The following is a 17,990-nucleotide window of genomic DNA, read 5'->3' as shown; positions in this document are numbered from 1 at the left end:
TCTGAAGGCAAAAGGGTGTCCAACCCGTTACTAGCATGGGTTACCTAATAAAGTGGCCGGTGTGTGTATATTAAAAGCTAATCTATTTTAATACACATAATAACACATTGTTTTTGCCTATGCCAAAAATCGATGAAATTCAGCTTGGGCAAAAATATCTATAGAAACTCACTCACCAACCATCAGCATATTACTACCATTTTGCTCAGTACATCACAGGCAGATGATGTACTATGGCGAAGTCCAATTAGAGGCCATGGGGAATTGAGTCAGAGTACACACTGGAGACAATAATCTGAGTTTGTAACATTAATATTTAGATATTTTTAGATTTAGATATACAGCATGATATTGAAATACTGCGATGGACTGGTGACCTGTCCAGGGTGAACCCCGCCTCTCGCCTGTAGACAGCTGGAGATAGGCACCAGGATCCCTCATGACCCCGCTTGGGATAAGCATGACAAAAATGGATGGATGGATCTATTGAAATAGATGTTTCACATAAAAATGTTCTGAGATTGATTCAGGCCATTTGTAGCATTTGCCACTAATTGCGAGAATAAATGTACTAAATGGTCTAAATAGGGTGCAAAAAATAGGAGTGAGGTGACAAATTTTTTTTTTTTTATCTAAATTTCTACAAATCTTTCCTTATGGAGACCAGTTGTTGGTCCCTACAAGTACCTATGAGTCCCCAAAATGTAGCATATTCCAAGGAAATTGTCCCCACCGGGTATTAAAGACATGGCCACACGCACACACACAGAGCTAAACTGATATCTTAATAGATTAAAAAAACCAGCTGATGAATCTCAGAATATCAGCGTTAAAGAGGGATGGGAGGAACACTGTATTGTGAACCTAGGATGAACATTCTGTCAACGTAGAGCTGGCTTGCTTAGAGTGGAAAATGTTAGACCAGGGGTCAGTAGCTTTACAACCTCAATAATCAATTTAAGAGTTGGTCCATCTAAACTAAATCTGTTTAGGGATTCATAAGCAACGGGAAAATTTCAATCAAAATGGTTTAATATTTAGCCTTTTTTTTGCTGAACAAAAGTGGTATTTGCTTTGGCTCTATGCATTTTCTGCATGAGAAATCCAAATGTGATGCAAAAAATTGTGTCAAGCATGTAGATTGTAACCTACTGATAAAGAAAATTGCTGAGAAGTTTATCCTTCACTTGATCTGGATTCTCTAAGAAATCAGATATTGATGTTTGTCTTAGTTTACAGCTGATCTCTCACACACATCACCTCTGTGCCAGATGGAAATACTTCATAGCATTGAGGGCAGGAAAGATGATTAGAAGAAAAAAAAAAAAAGCTTTTTACCAAATTGGTACTGCCATGATTGCAGCATCTCTGAATAACTTTTCAATCCTTCCTCTTCCTGCACCTTACAGAGAGAACGTCCAGCGTCTGCAGCAGGATCTGGCCCAAATGATCCTGTCCTGCCTGGAGCGCCGAAAACAAGGATCCATACGGAGGAAGGGCCGTTCAGTCGAGGAGGAGGAGGATGAAGGCCGGGAATCAGAGGGGGATTCTGAAGGGGGCCATCCTGAATATCTTCAGCTGGCCACTGTGGATAACACCCTCAGCACCTTCCTGTAGCGCTGATGGCCTGGCAGCTTTGTAATATTGCACTAAACCAAAGCAAGAAATAAGCCTGAAGGAGAAACAACGATGGAGGACAAACATAATTTAGATACTCTGCTCTCTTTTTTCCTTTTAGTAAAATGTTTCATATTCCCTCCTAAAGGGGCTAAACTGCAGCTGAGCTTTTGCACATGGACCTCTGCTTGTATCTTCATGCAGCTTTAATAATCGTGAAAACAGCCTTTCTTCATCAAGCTGTTTGATCAAATGATTTAAGAAAACAATGAACTTAAGTCAAAGAAGTGTTTATTTTTATAGACAACAGTGACAATCAGTACATAATAAAAAAAAATATATATTAAAAAAAAAGAAGAAACCGATCCACCACATTATAACACAACATTACCTTAGAGTCATCAAAGCGCGGTACATTTCATGTGTCACATTGTTTCATACATAGAAAATAATTACTGCTCTGTGGACAGCAGAAGGAAAACAGGAGTCCAGCATTAGACAGAGATGCCTTCCAGCCATTTTAGCCCCATATGTCTGGGTTTTTGCTTTAGTTTTTGCACAGATATTGAAAGAGCAGCTGAAAGTGAACCCCCTGCAAACGGTGAAATACAGCAGAAACCACCAAATTGAAATGATACGACCATCTGTTCATGAAAAGTAAGAGAACATGCAAAATGTTTATACAACTTAAAGGTGCATCTCAATGAATTAGATCAGCAAAAAGATGTTTTAGTTTAGTTTTTTTTATTCAAAGGGAGAAACTCTTATTCTTCACTTCAACACAAAGTGATACATTTAAAACAGTCGTTGCTGTTAATTTGATTGATCATAGCCAATAGCTAGAAGAAAATACAGAAAATTAAGATATATAAATTAAACATTTTCAATAAAGAAATGTGGGCATACAAACAGCTTAAATATAATCTGTACAGTATTTGCATTTAGAACCTGGTCTGGTCTCTTCTTGGACAACTTTCTGCACCAAAGCAACGAGGTGTTAAAAGATCTGCTGTGGTTCTGTTAAAGCTTTGAAAAGACAAGCAGGCTTTAGTTTGTCTGGATTCCTGCCATACTTTTTCCTTCCACTCAACTTTCCATGGGTGAGCCTGGATAAGCACTAAAACAGCAACAATAGACCTTTTGTCACCCTCCCTATAAACGGTGTTTATATTCCACCTCATTGTCTGGGTTATCAACAGAACATTTCTATATTGTGACCCCTTTTCTGAGGAAATTACTAATGGTAAGCTTTAACTATCCATAGTTACCAATACAAATTATTGTAATAGATCACCGTGTGCAACAATTTAGAGTTTCACTTTTTGAACTGAACGTAATCAATTATGTTTTAAGCTGTTGATGTAATTCATTGAGATAAGCCATAATCCATAAAGGAGGAAAACATTCATGTAAACTTAAACTAATCAGAAAACCTGATGGTTATATTTCATACAGTAGAAAACAAGCAGAAAGGCCACACCCATCCACACAACAATAAATAAAACCAAACATACAAACTCAAACTGAACGGTTTCATGTACATATCTCATCAGAATCATGTAGAGAAGAACCCAATCCCAGCTTTCAGACTGTAAAAAGATTCAACTCTGAACATGTCGGGTCAGTCTTCAAGTCAAGGCACTGAATGATCCGACTGGACAAAACAAAGATGGCTGCATCTCTGTCAGTCATTACCTGTGATGCTAACTTTTAGGGCTGGAAAATTTAGGCCGTCATCGATATCTATTATTAACAGATACATTTTCCACCTTTTTTCATCAAAACCAGGCCTGATTGATACCAATGTGTTGTACAATGACTAAAATCCATAGTGACGTTAATGTAGATATATCGTAGATCTGTTATCAGCTACATGTTCTTAAAGTTTAAATCCTCTATTCTATTACTTAATACTGCAGCCCTGCTTCTAATTTCACACAGAATTAAACTACAAAACACACAAAGACATGATTTATGCCTAGATTGTCTCTAATTGTACTTTTATTTCCTGCACTGGTCAGTTGGTGCAGCGGAAGAAGCTCACACCTGATCTACTAACAGAAGTTACCGTCTACATCTGCAGCAGGAGTCTGGGGGGCACAGATAGTTACAGAGATCTAATCACAGAAATGGGCGTTTTATTTTAAAACATCCATCATTTCTTTGCTTCCAACAGGCCCTCCTGGAAGTAGAAGGTTTCCTTTGAGCTCAAGCTATTTTTCCCCCCATTAATTTTCATATGAAAATGAAAAAAGAAAAGACCAAAATAACCATGGTTATAGATATCCCTGTTAGAGAAGTGAGCCTAAAGGTGGGTTTATGCTTCAACGAGGAAATTAGATGCTGACCCAGTATTCTAGCTGACTCTAGGGGGCAGTGGGGCAAGTTTTAAACCTGTAGAAATCACAGCTTTTAGTTTTTAATGCTTCTTTGTGTCATCAAAGGGTGACATTCATTTACTTTCTAAGGGTTATTCATGTTGTATGGAAGAGGATTAGGGCCACTGGGATAAAAAAAAAGTAAACTGATTTTTTAAATTTTATTTCAGTATAGTAGAGTTCTGACCTTAATCTCAGAATCCTGACTCTATTCTCAGAATTCTGACTTTAATGTCAGAATTCTGACCTTAATGTCAGAATTCTGACCTTAATCTCAGAATTCTGACAATAAAAAAAGTCCGAATTCTGAGATTAAAGTCATAATTCTGAGAAAAAAGTCAACATTTTGAGAAAAAAGTCAGAATTCTGACTTTTTTCCCCCCATGTTAAACTGAAATAAAATGTAAAAATCAGTTAACTTTTTTTTTTTTCCTAGTGCCCCTAATCCTCTTCCGTATGTCCTGTTGAACGTGCTGATATATATGAGCCAAATCATAAGATGTCTGAAGGTGTCTGTATTTCTAAACCAGCAGGAGGTGGGTTCTTTGCACTAGTTTCTTCGTAGTTATAATTTTCCCTAGATGCATGCAGCACTGTGTGGAACCAGAATTAAACAAGCATGGTAATAAAAAAAGAAAATCTAAATTACGGGGCTTGGCTAACTGAAGCTGGCGAGGTTTGTGGTAGTCCTCCAGCCTAGAGATTCTGAGGATAAGAAAATGAATGCTCTGCTGTTCCACCAGTTCTGCTCGTTTTCTACTCTCTGATTATTACTTCTACTGCAGATGTTGAGGTGTCTTGGTGAGAATCCTGATTTTAAATTTGCTTTGAAGGGAATGTTTTCTTGTCTTTCCCACTTTTTTAAGAGTGGGCAAAACAAAAAAAATCTCTTCCGTGATCAGATTTATACTAAAGGAAATAGGATGTCACGGATTACTAAATTAGCATTGGCTGACGAGGGAGTTAACGATCCATCAGAAACCCCTAACGACCACCATTAACACCCTCCATGTGTCCTTTCTGGCTAATCCAGTGGGGGGAAACAAAGCTTTTGCCCCCCCATCCCCAACTCTTTCTTAGACCTACAGTATATTAATCTCAGTGCTTCCCACCACTAGTTAGAACTGAAGAAGCCTCTTGGAGGAGAGGTGAAACGTCTTCTAAAAAACTTCATGTCCAGTTGCCTAGACTGGAAATTTTCAAGCTTGACCATGACCTGGAGGACTGAGAATCTTCTGAAATAATTTGGCATTACTTAAATAAAAACAAACCTAATAATATCAGCTTTCTAGATATTTAGCATGAGGCTGAATCGTCCCACTATTACCCCCTGTGGTATGGCATCATTACAGTAGAATCACTTGGTTTAAGGCTCATGTTTTTAAATTAATTTTTGAATTGATACCTCTAGGCTGTGGGTTAAGTCTCCAGCAGAAAATTAAACCTGAGAAATTTCACCATCCTTCAGTTTTTTAAGCTACTCTTAGCTTTCATCTACCTGTCGATGCTCAGTTTCATGTGTTTATGTGTTATCTTATTTTCCTCCCTAGATTCAAGAAAACAAGCTGTCTTTAAACAATTGCTAACATCTCCAATAAAACAAAAATATACTTCTGATAATGATAAAAAAAAACAGGGACAAAAGTCTATGATGATCATATTTTTTCTTGGTTATGATAGCCTGATAAATTGGAAGCCAAAGAAATGAGACGATGCACCTTATCTGCACTCATACAGAGGAATCTGCTCCTCCTATCATCCCTTTAAGCTCCATTAAATCCTATTGACTCAGCAGCAGCTGCAGCCTCTGGAGGTGCAGCAGCACCAGGAAGCTCTGGTGCAAATTTAAGACTTAAGACCAAACTGTGCCTCTCCTACAGCAGTAACCTCCTCATCCCTTCTTGTTGAACATATCTCTAAACAAATACATCTAGGAAAAAAGGCCAAGAATGTCTTTATTTTAACCCATTTTCTGTATTTACAAAAAAATAGATTTTTTTAAATAATTCAATTGCCAATAACTCACACCTGATGGACACACCTATGCCACCAGTATCACAGCAGATCCATATATATATACCATGTTCCCCACTGAGAACAGAGGAAGACCATTGGCCTGATAGCTCCTCACTCTTCTAGCGCCTAAGTGATTATATCGTCATAATTAAAAGGACGGATGTTGGAGGGCGGTGCAGCTTTTCAAACGCAAATACATATTTTTTTTGTGAACAAATGAGCAATTGTGGAGGCGATTAAGAACGGAGCCTGTGACTCAGCAGCTGAAAGTCCATTTTATATTCTTGATATCTTCTTGCTATCTTAAGGTAATTATTATCAGATTTTAACAGCAAATAGGAGCCGAATAGAAATGAAAAGCAGGTGTACTCTGTTCTATTGTGATCGTACATGATGCAGCATGAACAGACGCCACTGAAGGAAAAGTCATGGGCCAGATGCTGCACCACCATTCCCACTGTCACTCACTCCGCAGTGAACACTCTGAAGGTCCGTCACCTCAGGGCTTCTGCCCCTTGCTTCAGCCAGCTGTGATTTGACTCTTTGGTTATAATTTACTAAGATCCATTACTGCCCTTCAGCTATCTACATACAATTAAACCGGAAAATGTTTTCGAAGCATTTTGCTACAGCTGACCTTATTTCTCATCGTTTGCTGATGCCCTCAGGCACCCGTTTAAAATAAAATCAGAGTTTTACAGACGGACCGCTGATGGAAACCCACGGCCTCCCGTCGTTTTACATGCGGGACCCGTGGATCTGGAAAAGCTGTGAAGCAGAACAAAAATAAAAATCAGGAGCTGTTATGATCAGCAGGGTAAAACTCTAACAGGACAGAATAATTTCATCCGGTCTGAGCTGCGGTGTGGCTGCAGTGACTGAGATGATGATGAGGATGAATGTAGTGAATGCATGACAGTAAATAACTGAACTATCAACTCAGAGACCATAACAAACTCAGTTTTTTCCCCCATTTATGTTGTGTGTGTAGTTCTGTGAAGGTGTGCAGATTTAACTCTGGTCTTGGCACGGTGTGTTTACTGACTGAGATCTAATACAGCGACTGTGGAGAAACGAGGGGGAGGCGTCACGTAACAGCATCACTTTACAACAGACCTTTTTGACAGACACTTTTTATTATCATTTTAAATGCAAACTGTACACCAGTTAACGATTCATCGATTACTAAATTAGTTAAGGATTATTTTAGTAATTGATAATTGTGATTAATCCGATTAATTGTTTCCGCCCTAGTAGGATCCGTCTGTTCATAGCGGCACTTGATTTGGGACTCTAGTGAAAATACAGTCATTCCTGTTGCTGGTGCAAAGTTTTCTTTCCAATCAATTTTCTATGAATGTGCTTTGATACGGCGCTCTGAACAACCAGCTTCTTCAAAAATGTCCTTTTTCATTTCCTGTAACTTGTTGAGGGTGTCAGTAAGACATCTGTCCAGCCAGAAGTTCCACATAATTTTATTTCCTACTAACCCAGACTTTGAGAACGACTAGACTCAAGAAAACCTTTGCAGGTGTTTGGAATGAATTTTCACAATTAGATCAAATCAAGGTTTGAACTTTCTGAGTGTTAAATCTAAAACGAATTTCACTTTCTGAAAAAACACTAAAAACAATAAACTCTTTGGTTATATCCTTATTTTTGGTGCAGAATGTTTTGTAAGTGAGCAGTAAAACATCCCCATCTCTGTTATAGTGGACTTATTTAAACTGCTTTTACCCAATTATCAGTTTTTTGGTACCTTGATCGTTTCAATAAGCTAAGCTCAAACTAAGCCTAACCCTAAGCGCTGTGGTATGACACCCCCACCATGTTTCTGCAGACATAGAAACATATAAACACACAATAATCTGTAGCCACTGACATCCTCTGCATGGTTTCTCACCCATTCCTGCCTCTCTTTGGAACAAAGAAACATGACTCCCTCATTCTCTAAGCCACTCATTCGGTGTGGTTTCTCTCCCTCCCTCTTCTTCCTCCTCTTCCTCCTTCGCCGCCTCCTCCTCCGGCTTCTCTGGTGGCTTCATTCGGCACGAGGGAAGGAAGAGAAAACACAAAGGAGAGAAAGAAAAGGAAAAAAAAAAAAAGCAAGACAAAAATAAAAAATAAAAATGAAAAACGTAAAACGCTGATGAGTGTCAGAAAGGAGTCGAGTTGAATGTCTAAGGATAAGTGCAGAAAATGTAGATCAATTCCAAAAAAATTTAAAACAATCCACTGGACTTTTCTTTCCAAGTTTGAAGACGTGTCGCTTCCCATCCAGGAAGCTTTTTCAATTTAAAATGTCAGAAATAGTGTTGAGTTCGAGGTTATATACAGTAGCCCAACAAAGCCCTGTTTTTGTTTTGAAAGCAGGCAAATTGGAACAGATCGACGCTTTTCCTGACATTTTGAATTGAAAAAGCTTCCTGGATGGGAAGCAAAACATCTTAAAACTTGGAAAAGTCCAGTGGATTGTTTTTAATTTTTTTGGAATGACTATGACCTGGATGACTGAGAACCTTAACCAGCATGTATATCAATATATCTGAGAGAGAGAAAGAGCTGATGGAGAGGAAGATGGTGGGTGGGAGCAGGACGGAGAAGCAGAGCAGTTAAAATGTGTGTGAATGACATTTTGAGACGAGTGACATTTGGATCATTTGATGCATGGCACAACTCCAGCTGGAGGAGGGCTCCCCTCTTCTCTCTTACAACATAAACGTGCCTGGATGAGCCAAGGACACGGACCACAGCATAACAGCAAACCTTCAACATTCTGTCACCTTGGTTTTGTGGCTCTGCTCCGTTCCTAGGCCCGACCCAGGCGTGTGAAGTTCCTTCGATACGACACACAGGAACTCGGCCTGGTCCTCTGTCCCGTAGCTGTACGAGGAGCCGATGTTCACCATCTAGAGGAGGAGCGAGGTACACAGAGGACAGACACAGAGAAAGCGTGGTTGTCAGGGGCGGGTCGATAATTGGGTGGCACAGAAAACACGGGCAGATAAAGGATCAGTTTGAAAAAGCAAGACGTGGTGTTGGCTCTCATGCGGGGTTGAGTTTAGGGAGGCAGGGAATCTAAATGAAAGCAGTGGAGGCACTTTAGTCCAGGCAGGGTTCTGGAAGCAGCAACGCAGCATGCAGTGTAGCAGGGAGGAAAAGCTGCAGGAGAGGGAGCGATTTAGACCTACAGCTCTTTATGTAAGGAGCAGAAACCAGAAGATCTTGACCTCTTTGTATATCTCTTTTATGAACTCAGAAAGCCTCAGTACACAGTCTAGTTCTCGTCAGAATGTAGAAATTCTCCACAGTAATTTTCAATAATCTGTCTACTTGTCTTGCTCTGGACACCAGAGAGAAGCTCAACTGTATCTAGAAAGATGCTTATGAATCAGAATTTCTTTTATAAAATCTGAAATCTACCTTATTAGCCCTTTCTGGTAGAAATAAGTATGTCCAGAACCTTGTGAAAGTATTCATACCCTTAAAGCTCGAAGAGTGTTTATTGGTGCTGATGTGAAACACCAAGACAGAGGAGGGGATAATTGTCCCGTCGAAGCAAACTTTTGCATGTTTTTCTTATTAGTTTTACAAATTAACACCTAATTCTAACTACAGCTGTTCTGTTTCGTGCCTGAGAGGTTCTTTAAAGAACATGAAAAAACTACGAAGGAGTGCAGAGAGCAGGGCTAAGGTCAGGGGATCAGACCGGGGTCAAAACTAAAGGGTCAGCAGCTGCGTGAGTCCAACCCACAGTCCAGAGCAGTCCGGTGCGGGGCTTTCTGCAGGTGCGCACGCTGACCTGCTCAAACTTCCAGCCGTCCGACATGGTGGAGACCATCTGGGTCAGCTCCTCCTCCTGGCACTGCAGCACTCTGTAGACATGCTTGGGTGGTACCTGCTGGGGGACGGAGAGAGAGAGAGAGAGAGAGGTGAGGCCACTGATAAAGAACTAAGAAAATAAGGAAAACCTGACAGACTAGTTATTTTACATCTATCGCTGAATGAAACTCATGCATGACGTCTTTCATAGCTCAGAAGCTCGGAAACAGGCGATCGAGCTTCTTTGAACCTTTAGAAGCCGCCTTCATGGGCAGCTATCAAACACAGATAAAAAGTGACCAGAAGATGAAATCTTTCATTCTTGACATATTAGCTTGTTTATCCAGAGGCAGAGTGTAGCACTAAGTCACTTACGTGGCTTAATCACTACAGTGGGCGAACATTTTAGAGACGTTATGCAAGACCAAGCAAGAAAAGCAATGCCCAAATAAAAGACTTATGTCTGATGCTGTTGATAATAATCTGCTATATATTTAGGAACTCTGGATTCTTTATGTAATCTCTAATTTAAGATTTCACAGGTATCCGAAAATGTGATCTAGGTGGGCTGAGGAAATATGTGTCAACTCCAGAGTTTTCTGTTCATTAAATAAATAAATATTTATCTATATCAGATATTATTGTTGATATTATTAAAGATGTTACACAGCTTATGATCATAGCTACCCGTCCTTTCAATACTGTGAAAAAAATAACATATTTTTAGTCAGAAAAAAGCAGAGAAGTTTAAATCTTCCAAAATTGTGGAGTCTTTACCTGTGTGGCTTTTGAGTCCCTCTCTATGATCCTGTCCTTGATAAGTTTGATCAGTGGGGTGATGTTGTAAAACTCTGCCTCCTCAAGGACTCCTTCAAACCAGAAAAAAGAAAAACAGTCAGTTCTAGCAAAACAATGATGCACTGAGTCCCTGCAAATGCGAACAAGACACATTTTTCAGCTTTCTGGCATTAATACATCCCTATAATGTACATTTCTTTAAATCTTAGCATGTTTGCATAAAATAACAAAATCTTACACATTTCCCCTGAAACATAATCACATATTTCAAACCTCTAACTGAATATTGTTTGAAATCTTTTTCTATTTGTTATAACTGTCATTTACTCTGCAGCGGGTCGTATATATCCCCTCGTAACTGTTGTTTCATCTCGTTAATATTAGAAATACAGCATTCAGGTCATTGTGTGAAAAACAGGAGCTTCCTCATTTAGTTAATCTCTATTTTCTAACAATTTTATTATGTTGAACTGTTAAATATCTGTTAAAGCATCCGATGCACCTGCAGAGGTAAATCATGCAAATAAACCTGCTGAAATTACTGTGGTACAGTGTTATAATAACATTACTGCTGCACATTATCTGCACATGTGAGATGACTTCCTGTCTGTTTCTCCATCTCCACCAGAGTCTGTGAGCTTCAGCATCTCGGCCACTAAAAATATTCATCCAATCAGGGCATCGTGGGCAGTCGAAGTCTTGGTCCAACAGGACAAAAATACTGTTGACCTGCAGAATTTAGATCATAACGCTCTAAATAGAAGCCTAGTAGATGTTGCATTGAAGCAGTTCTTCTTCTCCCTGATATTGTGACCATTGATGAGGTTGCTCTATTACCAATCCCTGCGTGTTTCCAGTTCCCATTGATCATAGGTCGTCTGATAGACGTACAGATTGTTTATATTCTGGGTTCTTCTGTCGAGGATCCATTATGGGCATCTAAATGTTTTCATTAGACTAACTGCTCAAAGATACTTCTATATGCCATCTTTTTTAGGTCACTTTTGCACATCTCATTTCATTCTCTACAGCAGTGATTTTCAACCAATGTGTCGCGGCACACTAGTGCGCCGTGAGAGATCGCCAGGTGTACTGTGTGAAATTAGACTAGATTAGGGACCCATAAAGCACATTATTGGTTGCTGGATATGACTTTAAAGCAAGAGTTAACTTTGCTGACCTTCCTTTGGATGGTTTTTGGTTAACTGTTGCCAAGGAGTTCTCAATGCTGGCCAACAAAGCTATTTTGACATTGCTCCAGTTTTCAGCTACATATCTATGTGAGCTGAGCTCCTCAAGCTTCACAGCGATAAAAACAAAAAACAGAGAGAGACTAAGAACTGTTGAGGAAGAGCTTTGTTTGTCTTTCTACCATTCCTGCCTGTATATCCCTTTTGTGTTCATCGAAATAGGCCCAGGTTTTACACTAAGTGAGTATAAATACATTTAGAAACTATATTATTAACTATATCTATAATATGTACTGTGTTAGAGTGTCATTTTGTGTCATTTTGGTTGTTGGTGTGCCCAAGGATTTTGTAAATGTAAAAACTGTGCCACGGCTCAAAAAAGGTTGAAAATCACTGTTCTGCAGGACCGTTAAACGTAGCGCAGATAAAGGGCCAATCAGGTCGTTGTAGACATCTTGAAAATGAATATTAATCCTAATGAAACTATGATTTTATCCTTTGAGTATTAGTGTCCTTTTTAGCTGCTCTCATATTCAGGGGACATCAGAGCGAATCATTAGCTGGGAAAGTTTCCACACCAAATGGGACCAGGAATCAGAGCCAGGTTCCTGGTATCACAGGCAAAGACTTAAAACCCCCTTTCCTTATAGACTATATTGGATTAAGATTACACTTTTATTAATTTTATAACCATTTCAGCTCATGCAAAAAGGGTTTTATTTAAAGAAGTTGCACCCTAATAAACATCAGGTGGCAGTATGTACCCGTGAGCTAGTTTACCTCCCAACATAAACTACATGAAGAGGAACCTCAGCAGTATTATTCAGCACAACTCTGATTGGATGAAGCACCATTTGATCATGACCCAACCAATCAGCTACACTCTTGCTGAACAGCATAACTTAATCCAAACACAAACTAGATCAAATTAGCACTAATTGCAGTTAAAGTGGCCAGCACTTTATGCACAGCTAAAATGTTAAGGTGAGTTTTAAGGTTCTGCTTTGTTAACTTTACGTAAAATCATTTTGCGATGTTGTCCTAATGGCCTAAATCTGGCTGGGCTGGAACGAGCGACTGTGGTTGATATTGATGTGCAAATGAAGTTTTTTTGACGTCATGATTTTGCCTTGCTTGCTGAACAACAAAGAGGTAAATGAGGGGTAATTTGCAAACCTTAGTCCACATGTTTTTACAGGGTGAATGATAAGTTTCCAAGCACACAGGTCAAATATTTAACTCTGGCTCAGCATCAGGTTTGCACTGTGAATGCATCACCTCTTTACCGTTCACTACTTTTTATCTGCATCTGGGACCATCAAATAAAGAAGCCATTATCACTTGATTACTGAGTTGGAAACATTTTATCCCAGATGCTGATGAAGGTTCTCAGTCATCCAGGTCATAGTCATTCCATAAAAATTTTAAAAAATATCCACTGGACTTGGTTTTCAAGATTTGAAGACGTTTCGCCACCTCTCCAGGAAGCTTTCCAGGAACATTTGAATTGAGAAAGCTTCCTGGAGAGGTGGCGAAACGTCTTCAAATCTTGAAAACCAAGTCCAGTGGATATTTTTTGAATTTTCACGGAATTTTATCGCAGGGTTCAAATCCTTGTTCCGATGCCTAATAGCCATAAACTTCCATCGAGATACCTTCCTCTGCGAGCTCCTTGTTGTAAACCAGTTTGCCGTGCCGCAGGTAGTTCAGGATGGGACCAAAGTAGGTTGGGTCTCTGTCAATTACATAGGCTCCAGTCTCATCCTGAAACAGAGAGGAAGAAGAAAAACACTATTATTATACTGTTACAACCTGATATAAAATCACTGAAAAGACAAGAAGGAAGGAAGGAAAGAAAGAAGGAAGGAACGAGGGATGAATCCTGTTACCTTCCATTAGTAAACTAAAACAGGCTCTTTTAGATGCTTTTCTATTGATTGCACTTCTTTTAATGAGTAATTTATCAAAAAGATACATTACTTGTTTTATCTTCTTGATTGAACAACTTCCTCTGCAAAGTACACCAGTCTCTATTTTTAGACTCTAAAGTTCACCAGCTGGAAAATAACATCCTGCTTGGACAATTTATTTTTAAATATGTTGCAGCTACTGCAGTGGAAAAGGGAATCTTTTAGAACTATCTTAATTCTCATCATCCGTGCAGAAAACTTGTGTCAACTTCTTCATTCTGCATGTTTAAAACTTGCCTACAAATATAAAAGCAAGCAAAACATTCTTCTCCGCTCTATTAAAACCAGAGGGAGCTTCACGAGGACAGCGCTCTCTCTTCATCTGACGGAATCCTTCAGCAGCAAAGAAAATAAAAAAAGCTTTGCCCTTAAGCTGCTGCTTCTTTGAAAGCTGCTGCACAAAAGCAATCCTAACAGGCCTTTTTTAAGCTTGCTATTATCAGAGCATTGCACAACCTGAATGCAGCCTGACTGCATCCCTTATAAAGGACCTTGCTGGTCAAACACGGAGACCTTGATATTGACAGCATAATAAAATGGAGTTGTTGCTCTTTAACCCAATCACTGTTCATCTGATGACTGAAAATGGGGGGAAAGTTGATTTGACAATAAATAACCATAAAAACAAACATACAGGTTTAATTGCAGCATGGATCAACCTATGACCAATAAACCAAAGCAGATTTAAAAAACAGACTGGAGTAAACGATCCAAACATCATTAAGGTTTCAAATGATGGTTTGAAATCATCATGTCACCTGTTGTAAAGAAAAAAAAGTGTGTTTGAAACTAATAAGTTGATTGAATTGTTAAATTACAGCTGAAGATTTCGTTCTGCTTAGAATGACAGAGATATTGTTTCTGTGTGCCCTTTCTCCAGAGAGAATTAAACATTTATAGCAAAGAACTACTTCAATGAAGCAAAAAAAATAACTTTTTTCCTTTTAGGTTTGATATGCAAGCAGCTGACAAGAAGAGTATTAAAATATGTCATGAGCTGAATGATGAGTATGGAGTGTAAACAAGATGGACGCTTCAACCTAATTCTGAGTTTCGGCTCAGGGTCTCGGTCCATGTTTCCTCAATAACCGACCTCAGTTTTGATACCTGCTGTTGCAGAGAAGAAGTCAAGAGCGCGTTGTCAGAGTTGAGCGTGCAGAAGACCAGTTTTGAGCGAGGGTGTGCGCGACTTCACATGCACATTGTTCTACCTGGACGCTCACTTCGGTGGCATCAAAATTACGCAATAGATGTTAAGCAAAAGAACGCGAAATGCAAAGTTTGGCTAAAAAAACGTCGGGACTACCCGAAGTAACACATCCAACCTCCCCCACCTACAGCTCAACCATACTGTCGAGTTCAAAGATGTGCAAAAGGCTCCATTACCTTTGCACAAAAGATTTTTGAAAGAGAGGAAACATGTTTCTCCTGTTCAATGAGACATTGTTAAATTTTTGAACCTGAATGGGTACAAGAATTTAATATTTAACTGAAAGTAATATGTTATGCGATTTATTCAAAAACTAAATTATAAATAGATCAGCTGCGTTTCCTGCACATGCCTTTACTTCTGTGGAGGAGCCGGGTTATTTATCATGCTTTTAATGTTATCAAGGTAAAACTGCCCCATTTATAGTGATATTAATTTGAGGTCGTATCGCCCTGCACTAGTCTGTGATTATTTATACAGCAGAGCAGTGACCTATTGTCTAAAAGAGCAGAAACAACTTTCCTTTGAGTTAACAACTGGAAAAGACTGAGATAAACATTTTACTTGTGGTTAATAACTAATAACTCTGCCTGAATTAAAAACCAAGTTATTGACATTTACTGAGACATCTTGGATTTTAAAAGCCAGTACAAAACATCCAACCATAAAGGTTAGCCATAAATAACACCTGCTATTTGAACAACATGTCAGAAATAATCATTTAATTAACGGTCATTACTTGGTTTTTCCCTTGATTTGAATTAAGTATTAATTAACTATAAATTCCTGTTTTAGTTATCAATAGATTTAAATCTGCAGGTAAAATTGGACAGAAATAGTGGAGACAAAAAGTCGGCAGAAAGCTGTGTACCAAAAATTAAAGACAGTTAAACAGCATAGAATAGGCTGCAAAATAAACTAAACAAATAAAACAACGAAAGGAGAGAAACGGGAAAATGGGATGTGACATAAAGCGAGGAGGAAATGTGCAGAAACGCAGCATTTGCTGAAAAATCCCTGTGATCAGTGACTGAAAGGGGTGTGACTGACAAATAGGCTCCAACACACACACACACCATGCTAAATGAGAAGAGCTGCAGTGAAGAACAGAGCGACGCCTCGTCAACGTGACTGGACTCGTCAGTGAGGGGGTAAAAAACACTACGAGAAGAATTCAGAGGTTGATCGTTCTGCCTGGTCAGAGTCTGCATCTCTAACATAACCTGAAGGCTTCTACTTTTCTCCCTGATCGCCTCCTGCTTCCGTCTGTGCCGCATAAAAACCAAAACAGCCATAAGACAGAATGCTAATTAAATATGTTTGCATGGATGATGTTGGTCCGTTAGCTCCAATTATTGGGAGTAGAGCCGGAAAATTAGATTGGCAACATAATCGACATTTAAAAATTTTTTTATTTCTAACTCCTCGAGGTTCTTAGCTTTCCATTACACAGGAGTAGTTTTCTTACTCCAGCTCTTTAGGTCTAACATGTTTGACCACAGCAGAGGAGTAGCACTGAGGTGAAAGTGGGCAGTTTTATGTTTAAGAAGATAAATTCAGAGATCCTTGACCCAGCCAAAGATGCAAAGTCCAGTACCAATGGAAGATGTAACATTTCTGAATTAACTAACTCTGAGATAGAACACAAGCTCTTTGAAATGGCAGCAGGTCATGTTCAGTCATCCAGCCCTTACAGCTAAAAAAAATTTCATTCCACAATTTTTTTCCACTCATTGAAATGTCTTTAAATACACATTAACATGAAATCAACACACTGTAGTAAACAGATAAATGGAGGCAGAAGATGTCTTTCAGTCATCAATGCACACATTCAGCGACACACAGGAGCTCTTTCAAGCTGGACACCGTTTCATTCACAACACCTGTCCTATCAACCAGGAATGAGAATTAGAAATACTTTAATAATCCCAGGGGGAAATTATATAGTCCCTGCTCCAGTTTGTGTTTCCTTAGCCTGGAAAACGTTGAAGACGACTGCTATAAACTATATGTAGAGCAGAGACAACTAGTTTAGCGATTCTCTGTTAAATTTACAGTCAGACATACTGGATGTTCTTGGGTTGCAATCAGTCGCCTATTCCATCATCATGCAAACATAAAAATAAAATAAAAATCTTTTAAACACCTTTTGCAGTTTCTGTTTTGCTTTTTTACAGAAAAAGTGAAATCTCATTAGATGCTCTTTATATTTTGTTTTTTTTAAATTAAGGTGACCGTTCTAAGAAATACTATTTCAAATAAAATGTTCAGAATTGTAAAGCAAATCAATCAGAAATTTTTTTTTTATGGATTATATTGAACTAACTCCTAATTAGTTGCCACACAATGTAAATGGTCTGAATTTACAAAGTGCACTTCCAGTTATTCCGACCACTTAAAGCACTTTACACTCATTCATATGGAGCTACGCAGATGAGTTATCCATTTTTATCTCTCTCTTTGAACGCACACTCACTGTATAGATCAATATAACACTTGAAACATTTATAAGAACAATGAAACAAGAAACTTTAGAAGCAATCATTAGCAAAAGTCACATTAGCATACCCAAATGTCATTTTTTGCTCCTAAGAAACATAAAAAAAAGTTCTGTTATTAGCCGTTAGTGGATTCTTTGCCACAACTGGATATCACAATGTCCGTCGTGTTGTATCAGTAACCATTAGGGTTGTAAGAAAAAGGCATTTGGTCAAATATCGCTACTTTTCAAAACTCAAATTCTCCAATTTAATCCAGTTTGTTATAGTTGATGTAGCCTTTAAGAAGGTGCTGATAATCGCTTGTAGGGATAAACAATATATCGGCATTAGCATCGGTAATATTAATAATGGTTATTTATTTCTATTTTGATGCAGTTTGTTTATCAAGAGGTGCAGTTCGGTCATGTTCCCGACAGAGGTGATTAATCTGATTAACCCTATAATGCCAAATGTATCATATTTGATACATACGGTTTCTGAAATGTTTT

At 38.7% G+C, this 17,990-nt stretch overlaps 2 protein-coding genes across 6 annotated transcripts in view; one reads left to right on the top strand and one right to left on the bottom strand.

Moving 5' to 3' along the window:
- The window catches only part of LOC107089523 (heat-stable enterotoxin receptor-like), a 35,582-nt gene extending 33,414 nt beyond the window's left edge, over positions 1 to 2,168 (top strand). The window contains exons 24-25 of the mRNA XM_015382364.1: positions 411 to 424; positions 1,410 to 2,168. Of these exons, the coding sequence (XP_015237850.1) occupies positions 411 to 424; positions 1,410 to 1,617 (222 nt within the window). The 3' untranslated portion in view covers positions 1,618 to 2,168. The remainder of the gene's footprint in view (positions 1 to 410; positions 425 to 1,409) is intronic.
- A 3,353-nt stretch (positions 2,169 to 5,521) lies between these two features.
- LOC107089565 (BTB/POZ domain-containing protein KCTD5-like) overlaps positions 5,522 to 17,990 on the bottom strand; it is a 23,883-nt gene continuing 11,414 nt past the window's right edge. The window contains exons 2-7 of one of the 5 annotated variants that reach the window (XM_015382438.1): positions 13,477 to 13,585; positions 10,611 to 10,702; positions 9,766 to 9,912; positions 8,795 to 8,920; positions 7,915 to 8,050; positions 5,522 to 6,779 (exon numbers count right to left, since the gene is read on the bottom strand). In XM_015382438.1, coding sequence (XP_015237924.1) covers positions 7,955 to 8,050; positions 8,795 to 8,920; positions 9,766 to 9,912; positions 10,611 to 10,702; positions 13,477 to 13,585 — 570 coding nt within the window. In that variant the 3' untranslated portion in view covers positions 5,522 to 6,779; positions 7,915 to 7,954. The remainder of the gene's footprint in view (positions 6,780 to 7,914; positions 8,051 to 8,794; positions 8,921 to 9,765; positions 9,913 to 10,610; positions 10,703 to 13,476; positions 13,586 to 17,990) is intronic. The other 4 variants (XM_015382440.1, XM_015382439.1, XM_015382441.1 and 1 more) reach the window with 4 other exon arrangements.

Source organism: Cyprinodon variegatus, unplaced genomic scaffold (genome assembly GCF_000732505.1).
Source record: "Cyprinodon variegatus isolate N-32 unplaced genomic scaffold, C_variegatus-1.0 Scaffold256, whole genome shotgun sequence".
NCBI lineage: Eukaryota > Metazoa > Chordata > Actinopteri > Cyprinodontiformes > Cyprinodontidae > Cyprinodon > Cyprinodon variegatus.
This window is presented reverse-complemented; position numbering and strand designations above follow the sequence as displayed.